The 17,097-nt window shown below is 41.8% G+C and overlaps 1 protein-coding gene across 2 annotated transcripts in view; it reads left to right on the forward strand.

The window, feature by feature from the left end:
* Window positions 1-17,097, forward strand: part of LOC118400205 (cGMP-dependent protein kinase 1-like) — a 172,856-nt gene that overhangs the window by 115,642 nt on the left and 40,117 nt on the right. For both annotated transcript variants that reach the window (XM_035796846.2, XM_035796837.2), the window contains exon 4: window positions 13,520-13,625. In XM_035796846.2, the coding sequence (XP_035652739.1) occupies window positions 13,520-13,625 (106 nt within the window). The remainder of the gene's footprint in view (window positions 1-13,519; window positions 13,626-17,097) is intronic.

Raw genomic sequence — 17,097 nt, forward strand, 5'->3', positions numbered from 1 at the left:
ATTAAAAATAAAAAACAAAAATAAATTTGTAACATACAGGGGGGAGAACAAGTATTTGATACACTGCTGATTTTGCAGGTTTTCCTACTTACAAAGCATGTATAGGTCTGTATTTTTTTTTATCATAGGTACACTTCAACTGTGAGAGACGGAATCTAAAACAAAAATCCAGAAAATTACATTGTATGATTTTAAGTAATTAATTTGCATTTTATTGCATGACATAAGTATTTGATCACCTACCAACCAGTAAGAATTCCAGCTATCACAGACCTGTTAGTTTTCCTTTAAGAATCCCTCCTGTTCTCCACTCATTACCTGTATTAACTGCACCTGTTTGAACTCGTTACCTGTATAAAAGACACACTCAATCAAACAGACTCCAACCTCTCCACAATGGCCAAGACCAGAGAGCTGTATAAGGACATCAGGAGTAAAATTGTAGACCTGCACAAGGCTGGGATGGGCAACAGGAAAATAGGCAAGCAGCTTGGTGAGAAGGCAACAACTGTTGGCGCAATTATTAGAAAATGGAAGAAGTTCAAGATGACGGTCAATCACCCTCGGTCTGGGGCTCCATGCAAGATCTCAACTCGTGGGGCATCAATGATCATGAGGAAGGTGAGGGATCAGCCCAGAACTACACGGCAGGACCTGGTCAATGACCTGAAGAGAGCTGGGACCACAGTCTCAAAGAAAACCATTAGTAACACACCACGACGTCATGGATTAAAATCCTGCAGCGCACGCCAGGTCCCCCCTGCTCAAGCCAGCGCATGTCCAGGCCCATCAGAAGTTTGCCAATGACCATCAGGATGATCCAGAGGAGGAATGGGAGAAGGTCATGTGGTCTGATGAGACAAAAATATAACTTTTTGGTCTCTAGAGTTTCTCTGTGGAGATCGGAGAACCTTCCAGAAGGACAACCATCTCTCAGTCCTTTATGGTAGAGTGGCCAGACGGAAGCCACTTCTCAATAAAAGGCACATAACAGCCCGCTTGGAGTTTGCCAAAAGGCACCTAAAGATTATCTGGGCTCCTGAGTGGTGCAGCGTTCTAAGGCACTGCATCTCAGTGCTAGAGGCATCACTACAGACCCTGGTGTCGATCCCGGGCTGTAACACAACCTGCTGTGATCGAGAGTCCCATAGTGTGCCGCACAGTTGGCCAAGCACCGTCTGGGTTAGGGGTTAGACAGTCATTGTAAAATAAGAATTTGTTCTTAACTGACTTGCCCAGATACATAAAGGTAAAATAAATACAAATATTGAACACTTGGCTTGAATACCAAGCGTCACATCTGGAGGAAACCTGGCACCATCCCTATGGTAAAGGATGGTGGTGGCAACATCGTGCTGTGGGGATGTTTTTCAGCGGCAGGGAATGGGAGACTTGTCAGGATCGAGGCAAAGTGCAGAGAGATCCTTGATGAAAACCTGTTCCATAGTGCTCAGGACCTCAGACTGGGGAGAAGGTTCACCTTCCAACAGGACAATGACCCTAAGCACACAGCCAAGACAACGCAGCAGTGGTTTCGGGACAAGTCTCTGAATGGCCTTGAATGGCCCAGCCAGAGCCCGGACTTCAACTTAATCAAACAACTCTGGAGAGACCTGTAAATAGCTGTGCAGCAACTCTCCTCATCCAACCTGACAGAGCTTGAGAGGATCTGCTAAAAAGAATCGGAGTAACTCCAAAATACAGGCTGCAATCGCTGCCAAAGTTGCTTCAACAAAGTACTGAGTAAATAAAGGGTCTCATTTCACTGTATGGTCTATCTGTTGTATTCGGCTCATATAACAAATACAATTTGATTTAAAGGATTTGAATACTTATGTAAATGTGGTATTTCATTTTAACATTTTTAATACATTTGCTAAAATGTAATACATTTAATACATTTGCTAAAAAGATTGCACTTTTTGGAGAAATGTCCTCTGGACTGATGAAATAAAAATGGAACTGTCTGGCCATAATTATCATTGTTATGTTTGGAGTAAGAAGGGGGAGGCTTGGAAGCCGAAGAACACCATCCCAACCATGAATCATGGGGGTGGCAGCATCATGCTGTGGGGGTGCTTTGCTGCAGGAGGGACTGGTGCACTTCATAAAATAGATGGCATCATGAGGCAGGACAATTATGTGGATATATTGAAGTAACATTTCAAGACATGAGTCAGGAAGTTAAATCTTGGTCGCAAATGGGTCTTCCAAATGGCCAATGACCCCAAAAATGCTTCCAAAGTTGTGGCAAAAAGGACAACAAAGTCAAGGTATTGGATTGGCCACCACAAAGCCCCGACCTCAATCCTATAGAAAATTGTTGTCAGAACTGAAAAAGTGTGTATGAGCAAGGAGGCCTACAAACATGACTCAGTTACACCAGCTCTGTCAGGAGAAATGGTCCAAAATTCACAGAACTTATTGTGGGAAGCTTGTGGAAGGCTACTCGAAACGTTTTACCCAAGTTAAACAATTAAAGGCAATACTACCATATACTAATTGAGTGTATGTAAACTTCCGACTCACTGGGAATGTGATGTAAGAAATAAAAGTTGAAATAAATCATTACCTCTACTATTCTTCTGACATTTCACATTCTTAAAATAAAGTGGTGATCCTAACTGGCCTAAGACCGGGAATTTTTACGGATTAAATGTCAGGAATTGTTAAAAACTGAGTTTAAATATTTGGCTAAGGTGTATGTAAACTTCCGACTTTAACTGCAGATGTTCATTCTCCCCTGTCCTCAGTGATTCTCTCCACAGAACACAGAGACAGGGTGTAGTTTTATACCCCCAACCCTAGCCTGTGGTTGACCAATTTGAATTCCTGGCAATAAAACTGGGCCAGAGGGCAGATAATTATCCTATTTCAGGCTCAGTGTAAAGACAATTTGGGCCAATGAGAACTTGCCATGTAGCTATGAAATTCCCCCAATGTCTCTGACCCATTAATCATTAATTCCCTATTACAGAAAAAACACTATTTCCATTGATCGTTAATTCCCTCTTGACCTCTAGTCCTCTGCATTGTGTATTTATCTTTGAAATATTCTTACACTCACCCAAGACCATTTTAAAAATAAATATACTCTGAGACATGGCTCGATGGGTCAGTTGATGACAATGAGGTTGAGATACCGGGTTATAGCATTCATAGAATTGACTGAAATGGAAACGGTGGCAGCGTGTGTGTTTTTACGAGGAATGATGTTAATTTCAATCCTCTTTCAGATCTGAAATAGATGATCTTGAGATTGCATGGGTAGATATACTTCTTCCTAAATGTTGTCTTATACTTGCTGGTGTGAGCTATCGGCCTCCTATGCAGAATAATTTATTTGATTTACTTGTATCGAGTTGCTGCGCTCACAATGTATTGACTGAAAGGGAATGTATTCCGCTTGCCGATTTTAATACAAATGTGCACTTATCACCCAAGAAAAGTACACCTGTAAATGCCCTGTGTCGTGACTTTCCTTTCATTAATCTTATCTAATCAACTAACTATGTTTAATTGTTACTCAATTAAATTAATCATGTAACAATTAACTCGTTATGATTTGGGGCACCACGAGAGTGGTTGTTTAAAGAGTTACCATCTCCCGAATTAAACTCTACAGGTCTTTACCTATCACATTCATAAAACAGTCAAAGTATTAATCATTAACCACCTATCATATCATAATTCTGAACAGTCATAACCTCCTGCATCTGCAAAACCCCCAGCCTTACTTATAATTCAGTACTACACAAATTGACTTAATTATTTATTTACTAGCTAACTAAATGATAACACAGGATAAACATACACACTTAATACATTAGAAAAAGGTCCCTAGCCAACTGACACAGCATAACATTGTTACAAAGGAGATGGAGAGAGAGAGAGAAAGAGACACTTATCATTGATTCATTTTAGAAACTACTCTCACAGTAGTCATGTACTTTCCACACGAACCACCATCCGTTTGGAGTCAGAAATCATTCATGTATTTACGTGTAAATATCTTCGTTCACAGTGTATCTGTGTCGGGAACCAGGCCTTCTTAGGAAGGATGTTGGGCCTTTCCGCGGCATGCTTGTGTTTGGCCTTTCCGCGGCATTGTCCAAAAATGTCCGTCCCCCGTCTTCTACTGTTGTTCACTCTTGAAGATCCTCCTTTGAAGATATGCTCGCCAGACGTGTCGCCATTGGTTCCCATGAGTGATGAGAGTAGTAGATTACTGTGATTTGAGAAGAGTAGTAGAATAGGATGGTTTGAAGAGTAGTAGAATGGTCCCACTTAAATGCACTTTTCTAGATACTTTACTTAGGACAGCTAATAAGCCACACCAGTGATTGTCCGGGAGGTGACATTATTGTCTCTAACTCGTGTTGAGATTTCAGAGTTTGAACCACTTTGGACGTGAGCTGCAGCTAAAACGTTTCTCTGGTCTGAGATGTTTACTCATGAGGCTACACGAGCTCAGACCTCAATCAAGGTGACTACTCACCTGTACAAAATTCTAGAAACAAATGTCCTCTTATAGTTTCTACGATCACATCCCTCTCTTAACAAAAACATAATTTTTCATATTTCATACACAATGTAGAGTATGGACACTTCACACATAGTGTGTATACTTTTAAAGTTACAGTATTTCCTTTGTAACATTTTTTATGACATCACAAGATAACAACTCATATGACATTAGTGGTCTTTGCGTCTCCTCCGACCATTCCCCACGTTCTATTGTTCCAGTATTCACTTTAGAACGTGTTAAGAGTTTCAGTGGGAAAATGTCTCTTTAGACAAAGCACAGTCCTTTGTGAATTTGGAGACGGAGAACCTGGATCTTCTCTCCTTTAATTTAGAACAGGACTTGAGGTTTCAACCCCTCACACCAATTCCCTCCTCCTGTGGGTCAGAGGGGTCTGGTTTAAGTTTATTCATTGCAAACCTGATCTGACCCATTTTGGATCCTCACAGGACATTCATGACACCAGTGGAATTAGAGTATGATGGCTAAGGAGATGGAGAAAACACCTGTCACCAGATTACATCTTCAAACTAGCTGGCATCCGACAGGAGATGCGTCTATCCATGAATGATGTATACAGCTGTATACAGCTAAGATAGTCTAGCTAGCTACATTTTCAGATATTACACGTTTCTAATTTTGACAGGAAGTGGTTTCATTTGAAGTTATAGTGTACTGTTAGCTAGCTAGCTAGTGTTAGCTGACTGGCTCGCTATCTAACATTACATGTATGATCTTATTATTCGTATCTCAGAGCCATTTGCTTGGCTAGCTATAGCCTAATGTTAGCTAGCTAACATTGAACCTGGTTGGTTAGCTACCTGCAGATTCATGCAGGGTAGTAACATCATAAGTTGGGATTATGGTTCATTGTTTACCTAGCTAGCTACATGTCTGAACAAAAGACTCCAATATGCAAGTAACAATTTTGGGTACGTTCATAAATTCAGTATGGCCATCTACTCCGAATTCAGTGCACTCTTGTCTGAGTGTGCCAGAGCACAGAATACCTGATGAATTTCCGAACGCTCAACATTGTTGAATATGGCCAGTAAACGTCTGCAAAAATTGTTGCCCGGCAGCACAAATACAGTCACCAACACTCTGGATAATACGAAAACAGTCTAACCGGCTTTGCTAGGATGAGTAAAATGGTCACAGTGGGGTGTTCTCTCATTTGTGTCTATAAGTAGCTAGTAAGTTCGCCAATGTTAGCTAATTAGATTGAGTGGTTGACTGCAGTTGTGAGGTCAGAACGTTCAGATCAACCCTACTCATCGCCCAGAGCGTCCATTGTGCGCTCTGAGCGCTCCGAGAGCGAAACACTCTGAATTTACGAACGGACAATCTGAGAGTACAGTTGCAGTCACCAACGCTCTGGATAGCATAACAACCTAACCAGCTCTGCTAAGGCAAATTATGTTCAGTGAGCTGTTCTCTTACTTGTGTCCGGAAGTAGCTAGCAAGTTAGCTCGGATCAACCCTTAAAGAGGGTGTGAACAAAGTTTTTACTCAACTTGAGGGATACCTTCTCGAGCACACACGTCTTTATGAACTCCAATCTGGCTTTAGAACAGCTCATTCCACTGATACTTGCCTTATCCACCTTTTTGACCAAATTAAGCAGGGAAGTGAGAAGGGGAACTATAGAGGTATGGTCATGTTAGACTTGCAGAAAGCTTTTGATACTGTGGACCATGAAATTCTCCTGATGAAACTGAAATGATTGGGGCTTAATGATGTAGCAGTGAATTGGTTTGGGTCTTATCTGACCAACAGAACACAAGTATGTAATGTTGGTGATGTTCTGTCAGAGGCCAAAGAAATATCATGTGGAGTACTGCCGAGATCAACTTATATACGTCAATGATATGCCAGATACAGTAAAGTGCAACTCCTTCTTTATGCTGATGATTCAGCCATACTAGTATCGGGAAAGGATACAGTTTACATAGAGGAGACCCAGAGTAAGGAATTGCATTTTGTTAGAGATTGGTTGACTGACAACAAATTGTCGCTACAACTGAATCGATTTTGTTTGGAACAAAACGTAGATTCCTTAGGGCTGACAAGATAAAGGTAAACTGTGCAGGCAAGGAGATTGAATCTAAAACAAGTGTAATTTATCTTGGTGTGTCCCTAGATACATTTCTTTCTGGAGAGCTGACTGCTGCTAAAATTAGCTCTGAAATGGCAAAAAAATGGGCACTTTTATGTCTTAAGACTAGATATTAAGTTAAGAAACTGCTTGTCTCAACCTTGAATCAGTGTCATTTTGATTATGCCTGCTCTGCTTGGTATAGTGGGCTATCAAAAAAGCTGAAAACAGAATGCAGGTCATACAAAATAATGTTATCATAGCAATGCAGAAGTTCCGGGAGGTGACTTATTGCCTTTGGAGTCCAGAGTGGACCAACTTAAACTTAATCATATGTTTGACATCTTAAATGATCGTGCCCCAGGTTATATGAAAAACCACATTGATATGGTCTATAACCAACAAAGTTACAATACCAGAGCTAGTGTTATGTCTCGTAAAATCCCAAGAGTAAACAATACTGCAAGGAGCACATTTTTCTATACAGGCATTTGTCTATGGAATATCCTCCCCTTGGAGATCAAACGAATAGAAAGTAAACATGTCTTTAAAAAGCAGGAAAAGGTTTTCATTTGGACAAGTTTGTCTAAGTAAGATAAATCACTCCACTGCCCTTTGTGCCCCCCACTATTGGTCGGGTGTATTTATTTCAAGGATAGGTATGATGTGCAATTAATAGATTGTTTTAACGTGAAATTAACATGGTTGATTTTTAAGATTAGGGAAAAGTGCAGTGAATAGTGCCACTTTAGGATGCCAATATAAATGAATGTATTTATGGTTGTTTGTAATTTGGTCTTTCCTTTTTGATCATTATATGTGCTATTGTTTTTACCATCGAGGACCACTTTGGATCAAACGTTTTAATTCATGCTTTCAAGTTATATCCTCTGGGTCCACATTGTACATTTTGTTGCATATGTCTGTTACCCAAAATAAATGACATTTAAACTGTTGACAGCTAGCCCCTATCTCTGCGTGCCCGAGAAAGGAATGAAGGAGAGAGAGGTAATGAGTCAGCGGTAACACTTTATTTGACACCTAGTATCATAACAAGTTAAGGCATAATATGTCATAAGAGCTGACATAACCTGTCATAACATAGTCACAACACTGTGATGAGACATATATTTACAAGTATTGTGACATATATAGCAACATGTTATGTTTTCTTATGACACCTACATAGGCGTGTCAAAGCTCACAAATCCTCCCACACAAGGCAAACCATTCCATTCTACTTGTAAATAGTATATTATATAACATTTCCTAAAATTGGCAAATTTATTAGCATTGTAATTGTACACACATTGATATCAAACATGTTACTAGCCCAATACTCTGTCACTGATGACTGGGATGAATGCAGGAGCATGATAAAACACCCTCTTAGGGACTTATGACAGGCATATGGTAATCTACTATCTGGCTTATATTATTACCCTTACAACAAGAACAAATGTCCTGTGATTGATTCTATAAGTTTCCGTATTTTGGAATCAAAGTTTGTTTGTTCACAACATTATTAATGTAGTTCTACATTGTTTTGCTTTAATAAAGCTAGGTGTATACTTAGCGCTAGCAATAGTGGAAGACATTATAACTGTTAGCTGCAGGTGTGCGCCTCGCCTCATATGTCGGAAGAATGAATCAGGATGAGAAGCACAGAGGAAAAATGCAAATTGTCTGTGTCTCCTTATTCCTCCTGTTTTCAAGTTTGTAACATTTGTAAGCATGGTTTAGTTTTTGAAATCTAGAGACAACATGTTAATAATAAAAACGAATGTGATTTTCCCCTTCATATGAGTATAGCCAAACAAAGCTAGCTAACTTAGTATGTATGTCAATGAGACAAAACAGTGTCTCAGATTAAATGTATTTTCGTAAAGCTGCAATATGTAACTTTTTGTGCAACCTGACCAAATTCACATAGAAATGTGACATAGATCTGTCATTCTCATTGAAAGCGAGTCTAAGAAGTGGTAGATCTGGTCTATGTTCACTATTTCTATGCTTCCCATGCTTAAGTGTTGCGTTTACGTCTTTTACTTTCAGTTTTGTACACAAGCTTCAAACAGCCGAAAATACAATATTTTAGGTTATGGAAAATATATTTCTCAGCGGTTAGATGATACAATGATTCTCTACACTATACGTGCTTGTTTGGTCACATAACCGGAGCAATTTCTGCATAGTGCATCTTAATTTTTATTTGTTCTTTTACAAATTATGGCTCGTATTAACTGTATTTACATGAGTACATATGCATCACTCTAATGATAAATATTTTACAAAGTACATTTTTATGGAATGTGTTTCGAGCAGTCACATGCTAACTGCTAACATTAATGTTAGCCAGCTCAGCATCAGGCGCTAGCTAGCCTGCCATAGCTAGCTAGTTCTTGTTATTGTTTTTTGTTACATATAATACATACATTTATTTTTACAATTAGTACTATATATATATATAGATTGAATCAGATGTACTGTTGTTGCCTCAACAAGGAATGGGTGTATTTAGTTGTTTTGCAGAACACCATTTTAAGTGCTAGTTTAGCTAATGTTAGCTAAACAAACACCTAACTGTTAGATAGCTAGCTACAATACATTAATAGTTGAGAGCTAGCTTTAGCTATGTTATGAAAACATTGAGAAAATGGGATTGTAATGTATTTGAGTGTGTGAAAATGTTTGCTATTGCCATAATATATTTGGTATGAAGTTTTATATTATTATTATATTATTATATTATTATATATATTTTAGTTTTCAGCTTTTTTTTAGCAGTTTCAAACGAAAGGAATCTTTTTGGCAGGGAAAACACATTTGAATAAATATGATTTAGAGTTAAATCCTTTTTTGTTGTTGTTGTTGTAAGGAATTATTTACAGTCATGTTTGAATAACTTGCAGGAAATACACTATATGAAGCATTATGACCATCCTGTGTCACTTTACTTGGACTAAGAAAATACACTTTATGACACTGTCAAGAAACATTATGACCATCATAATCATATAAGTCAGATAGGCCTATCACGTACATGACCTGATATCAGTCATCAGTCACAAAGAGGGTGTCTTGTCCTGCTCCTGAAATCTGCTCCTGCATTCATCTCAGTCATCAGCAACAGGGCACTGGGGTAGGTACATGTCTGACATCAGTGTGTGCACAATTACAATGATAATTTAATATGGTCAATTTTATAAAATGTTATATACTCATGGATAGAAAGTTTGGAGCATAGCATAAGGTAACCAGTGTTTTTTTTTCGGGCTTAGTATGAATAAGCTCTAATATACGTATGGGTGTTCTACATGAAACGTCTTAAATTCCTTGAATTATTCATCACCTTAGAAAGTACCATCCATTTCCTTGTGTTTGGCTTAGAAAAAACATCCGCAATGACTATGTTATTTACTCAGATTCAACATGTTGTTGAATTTCTTTCTTCAAATTGATCATCTAAAAATTAAGCCTAACGGTGAGTGTGGCACCACCAATACATCTCCTTAGTGCATACGAGGAGATTACTGTGATTCAATTCATGACTGCTGGTGTGGCGTTAATACGGTCACCGCAACAGCCCTTGCCCCACCTGAAAATGTAATGTTGTGACATACATTCAGAAGTAAAGATATTCAAATACTTTTTTCTGGTGACTTTAGGTGTAGTAACTTGTTCAATCCTCTTTTGCTCTGTGATATATTCTCTCCAGCCCCTGACAAGCAGAGCTCTGGCCTTCGCTGCTGTACAAGGGATTTAGCAAAGCCTTTCTGTCGCTGAGTGACACAAGGCAAATCAACTGATTCTTTATTACTCACAGACTGAGGAGATCACAATCAACAGCTCAATCGATCAATAGCTTTAAATATTAGTGTTGGCTGGACGGGAGAGGAGGACTGCATAGTAATGGCGGGGCCAGGGGAGCCCATCACACTTGGGCAGGAGAGACTCTTCCAACCGATAGCAATTTCATGGGTTTTTACCGTGATTGATATGTCAGTGTTTCTCGTTGTTAATAGTTGGAGCACCAAGGCTCCTGAAGCAATGACCATCACTTCCAACACCATTGTTATGTGACACAATTCCAGTGAAACAAAAAAAAAAAAAATCTGTCTGAGACAGATAATGTTAGATAGTTGTCTTATATGACTCACAGATGTCCTCTCAACAGGTGCTTTTGAGTGATGGTTGCATCACTGCACTTTTACCTGCTAGGATAATAACAAGAACCTACCCAAGAGCTAGTGGGACAGTTCAAGAAAGGGGAGGGGAAACAACTACAGACTATCAGTACTGCCGCTTTTGGATAAGGGAAGTGGGGAAGAAAAGATATGGGCGAGTGGAAGGATTTTGGCAGTGCAAGTATTGGACAGACAGGCAGAGCTTTTCTGTCAAGGACAAGGTAGAAGCAGAGACTGTTAATGACACCAAATTGAGGTGAGATCACACTCGGTATTGTCCTTTGTACGATGAAGACAGCAGCAGACTTGATCACACACCTTTTTGTGTTAGCAATGGTGTTGTTCCAATTTCTATAAGGGATTATGAGATCCCGTGTGTGTGTGTGTGTGTGTGTGTGTGTGTGTGTGTGTGTGTGTGTGTGTGTGTGTGTGTGTGTGTGTGTGTGTGTGTGTGTGTGTGTGTGTGTGTGTGTGTGTGTGTGTGTGTGTGTGTGTGTGTGTGTGTGTGTGTGTGTGTGTGTGACTGTGTGCTTGTGTGTGTGTGTGACTGTGTGCTTGTGTGTGTGTGTGTCTGTGTACTTAGAGATCAACACACGTTTATGTGTGTGCTGATTTATGTGGGGTACTTCATATGCATGTATTCTCAGTCCACTTCAACATAATTCCCTCACTATCAGACTCCCACACGTCTCAAGCCCCTTACCATTCCACCTCCTTCCCTGCCTGTTTGTCTACCCAGGGCCTGGAGTGGCTTTAATTTGCCTCTGTGTTAAGCTGTCAAGCTAATGGCCAACGGCTCACAAGCATTAAGACATTAATCTACACACACTGCAGGCTAACTAGCTCCCTAAGTCTCACTGCAATTTAGTCAAGTCTCCAAATAACTCACTTTTTTCCTCACTGCAATGCTCTCCAGGCCTCTCAATATCTGATTTCCGCATAACCTGTGAATTGTCCACTTACCGACGTAGCACTCTGTTGGGTCTGTGTTTATACCATCACGTCTCTCCTCTTTAATAGTTGTTGCTTTAGGGCCTAACAGGAGTGTTACTCCAACAGCTTTTCTAGCCCTCTACCCTGAGGCTTGGGTTTTAGAGGACTGGAATGGCAGTCTCTTCCCTAGCAATCCTTTTACAAAAACATGCTCCCATCTCACTGGGCACACACTGGTTGAATCAATCATTTCAATTAAATTACGTTGAACCAACGTGTAATAGACATTGGATTGATGTCTTTGCCCACTGGGTTTCATCTGCCTTTGATTTCATGCAGTAGACAGCCTGATAGCACTGGGAAGCTGAAAGCAATATTGTGGCGAGGTCATTTCACAAAGCCCTTTTGCTAGGCTGTGAAATCTTCATCTGCTATATTGCGTCCATTTAACCAGTGATTCAGCTCCATGTGTGTGAGTTATCTAGGCACAAGAGAAGTAGGTTTTTGGAATGGGACCCAGCCTCAGTGTTTTAGTTATTTAGTGCTGAAAGAAGGATACAGAGTGTTTGTTGCGGTCTCCTTCCTCATTAGTTGGTACGAGGGCTGCAGAGCCTGCATGTGTAATGACAAAATCTCTCCTGTGCTCTCCTGTGTTAGAAGACATGGCTAACACTGGGCTCAAGTTTAGCTCCTGGGAGGTGTGTGGGTCTTCTCATGGTTGGGTTTAAGTGTCTGTTATCTTGCCTGCCCACAAGTGTATGTCTGTCCATGAATATGAGGTGTGTGTGTGTGTGTGTGTGTGTGTGTGTGTGTGTGTGTGTGTGTGTGTGTGTGTGTGTGTGTGTGTGTGTGTGTGTGTGTGTGTGTGTGTGTGTGTGTGTGTGTGTGTGTGTGTGTGTGTGTGTGTGTGTGTGTGTGTGTGTGTGTGTGTGTGTGTGTGAAAACCTACTGTATGAGATTAGGAGTGGATGATTCAGTGTCACAGTGTCACAGACAACCAAGTAGACCTCTCATAACCAAAACAGATAAACATGCATGGACAGGCTCAGCCCCAAAAAATGTTTTACATTTTATTCAACCTTTATTTAACTAGGCAAGTCAGTTAAGAACAAATATTTATTTACAATGATGGCCTACCAAAAGGCCTCCTGCGGTGACTGGGGCTGGGATTAAAAATAATTTAAAAATAAATAAATAAATATAGGACAAAACATACATCACGACAAAAGAGACAACACATCACTACATAAAGAGAGACCTAAGACAACAGCATAGCAAGGCAGCAACACATGACAACGCAGCAAGGTAGCAGCACAAAAGATGGTACAAACATTATTGGGCACAGACAACAGCACAAAGGGCAAGAAGATAGAGACAACAATACATCACACAAAGCAGCCACAATTGGCAGTAAGAGTGTCCATGATTGAGTCTTTGAATGAATAGATTGAGATAAAACTGTTCAGGTTGAGTGTTTGTTGCAGCTCGTTCCAGTCATTAGCTGCAGCAAACTTAAAACACGAGCGACCCAGGGACGTGTGTGCTTTTGGGACCTTTAACAGAATTGGATACATTGGAATGGATCCATTCATCATTGATGAACGTCATGCTAATGATTCTCCTGTTATACTATGTAGCCTTTCTGCTGTGGGGATCTTAGGGGATGTCCAAGTAGATACCTGGTTAATAATATAACTCATTTTATTGTGAAAATGCCCTGCAATCCATGTTTCTCCCTGACCATTCTAATCACTCCTCTCTTCTCCCCACCTTCAGCTCTCACCAATGTGAAGTTATGGGCCATCGACCGACAATGCTTTCAGACTATTATGATGAGGACGGGCCTAATCAAGCACACTGAATACATGGAGTTTTTAAAAAGGTGAGGAACAGAAAGATAGATACTACTACAGATACTAGATACTACTACAGTACAAGGGTTGGCTATATGGTAGAGATTTACCATTGAAATCCCACGCAAGTAAGTAAGCACCCACTGTACCGGAAAAAATAGACATCCCTTCTTCCTGCTCTCTTTCTTCTCCATCTGATGTTGACATTAGCATAGGGTTTGCAGAGGAAATGAGCTGAATATGGGGAAGCCTATTAACATATTAAAGGCAGATAGAATCATATTGTTGCACCCACACACAGTGTGGAATAAAACAAGTCATCTTCAAAAGATGGAGGGAGAAGGGAGGGAGAAGAGAGTGTTATATACATCATACAGGAGGTATGAGATGCCTTGGAAGTGTACTGCCTTCACTGTTTTCCCTCTATGTCCCTCTGTCTGTCCCTCTGTCTGTCCATCTGATTGTCCCCCTGTTCTGTGTTTTACTATCTGACGTTTTTCTTTCTATCGCTCTATTTTTTTGTTGTTGATATTTTGTGAAAATGGAATGACATTTCCTTTCGGTGGGTTTTATTAATGCGGAGTTAATCTGTTTCCCGTAGTTCAAATGTTTAATTGCATAAATAATTTTCATTTATTGAGAGGTTCTCAGAAATACCCTGCTGGGCCCACTACCACTCAGAGGTTTACAGATTTTATTTACTCAGAACAAAGGCCTCATGAATCACACAGTATTCCCTCTCACTCGCTCCTGTCTGAGTTCTAGTGGCAGCCAGGTAAAGTGAAAGCAGGAAACCAGTCAGCCTTTCACTGTAAAAGGAGATGCCCTCAATAGGTGACATTGCAAGGGCAGCCAAGGAAGGTAGAGAGCCTCCTCAGCTCTTTCTATACTGCCATCATAATGGAGATGTACTGTAGTGTACTGTACCAGAGATACCTTTCTGACCAGATAAAGTAGTTTGGGGGTATATTTTGTTCTCAATCTAAAGTCATTTTTGAGACTCAGACTGAGTGGAGCGTGTATCGTGGCAGGTAAGACAGGTGTGTGTTTGAAGCAGATATTTCTGAAAGCAGGATTGATAGGTCAACAAGCTAACTTTCATACATGTTCAGATACAAATCCATATTTCTTGGTTCAAAACGAGTTAAATTTACAGCTGGTTCTTTATTACGGACTTCCTACTTTTCTCGTAATTATTGTTGAAGTTAGCTTGCTATATTTTTGATCTTTATACCCCGGGAGGACAAGTCATTTTGCAATTGTTGTAGTTCTGTGACAATACAGAGGCGGATGCAAGATGCAAGCAACGATGGTTTAATGAATACAGTTTACAACAGCAACAGGACAGACAGACTGTACTCAGACGGAATCCGACCCAGGGACTAGGGCGCATCTTCCAATGATAGCGTGTTGAGAAATCCAGGGGAGTGTGTCCGGATGGGTAGGAAGGAGCACAGCAGATAATCCACACAAGGGCGGCGAGAGAAGAGCACAGACACACGACACAACCTCAGGGAAGTAACAACGATCTGACAACAAGAAACACTGGTTACAGAACATATAAAGGGAAGATAAGTGGTTCCAGCTGGCGCAGACAATCAGGCCGAGATTGGGAACCACGCCCACACAAACACGGGAGAGAGAGAGAGAGAGAGAGAGAGAAAGAGAGGCAGTGGATTCATGAACCGTGACAATACCCCCCCCCCCCCCTAGGAACGCCTCTTGGCGTTCCCAGGCGAATTTACCTGTCGATTGAAATCATCGATAAGGGAGTGATCCAGAATGTCCCTAGCAGGTACCCAACTTCTCTCCTCCGGGCCGTAACCCTCCCAGTCCACCAGGTACTGGAATCCGCGTCCCCTCCTTCTAGAGTCCAAAATACAATTGACAGAAAAGGTGGGTTCCCCATCAACAAGTCGTGGCGGCGGGGGAACCGGGACCGGCGGGTTAATGCGTGCCTGAAACACAGGTTTTATTTTAGACACATGAAAGGTAGGATGAATTCTCCTATACGCCGGAGGAAGCTTGAGCCGGACCGCCACCGGACTAATGATCCTGGTGACTCTGAACGGGCCGATAAATTTGGGGGCAAGTTTGTTCGAAACGGATCGGAGTGGAATGTTCTTAGTAGAAAGCCACACTCTTTGGCCAACGACGTATACCGGAGGCTTCGACCGGTGGCGATCGGCCTTAGCCTTGGTGCGCGCCCCCCACCCGGAGAAGAGTCTCACGGGCTCTGCTCCATGCGTGACGGCACCTCTGGATGAAAGCGTGAGCGGAAGGAACAGTGACCTCGGACTCCGTACTGGGAAAGATAGGTGGCTGGTAACCTAAACTACACTCAAACGGAGAGAGACCCGTAGCTGCCACTGGCAACGAATTGTGAGCGTACTCAACCATAGAGAGTTGTTGACTCCAGGAAGAGGGATTCTTAGAAACCAAACATCGCAACACTCTCTCCAAATCTTGGTTGGCCCTCTCCGTTTGACCGTTGCTCTGGGGATGAAACCCTGAAGACAGGCTGACACTCGCTCCCAGTAACCTACAAAACTCTTGCCAAAACTTGGACACAAATTGGGGCCCCCTGTCAGAAACTACGTCCATCGGCAGGCCATGTAAGCGAAAGACGTGATCCACGACAGCTACCGCTGTCTCCTTGGCAGATGGTAATTTAGGCAAGGGAATAAAATGAGCCGCCTTCGAGAACCGGTCCACCACGGTCAACACCACCGTCTTGCCCTGGGAGGGCGGGAGGCCGGTAACAAAATCTAGCGCGATGTGGGACCAGGGTCTCGAAGGGACCGACAGCGGTTGGAGTAACCCATCTGGGGGTCGATTAGAAGTCTTCCCAGTGGCACAAACCGAGCAAGCCAAGACAAAACTGTGAATGTCACGAGCCATCAGTGGCCACCAAAAGCGTTGCTTAACCAAAAAGCTAGTGCGGCTGACTCCTGGATGACACGCTACGTTGGAGCAATGGCCCCACCGAATAACATCGGACCGACACCCCTCCGGCACAAACAACCGATTAGGCGGGCAACCGGGCGGAGGCGTTACCCCTTCTAAGGCCGTTTTGACCCTCGATTCAACCTCCCATGTGAGTGTGGATACCACTAGGGTCCCGGGTAGGATGTACTCGGGAGTGGATGGGCGTTCGGAATGGTCAAAAATGCGAGAAAGGGAATCGGGTTTGACATTCTTGGAACCCGGGCGATACGAGAGAGAGAAGTCAAAACGTCCGAAAAAGAGTGCCCACCGCGCCTGTCTGGAGTTGAGTCGCTTAGCGGTTCTGATATATTCCAAATTTTTGTGATCGGTCCAAACTATAAAAGGTACCCCGAACCCTCTAACCAATGGCGCCACTCCTCCAGTGCTAACTTCACTGCCAACAACTCTCTGTTGCCAATGTCGTAGTTGCGTTCCGCAGGTGATAACCGATGGGAAAGGAACGCACAAGGGTGCATCTTGTCGTCAGAAGAGGAACGTTGGGAAAGTACCGCA

Source organism: Oncorhynchus keta, chromosome 2 (assembly GCF_023373465.1).
Source record: "Oncorhynchus keta strain PuntledgeMale-10-30-2019 chromosome 2, Oket_V2, whole genome shotgun sequence".
In the NCBI taxonomy this organism is placed as follows: Eukaryota; Metazoa; Chordata; class Actinopteri; order Salmoniformes; family Salmonidae; genus Oncorhynchus; species Oncorhynchus keta.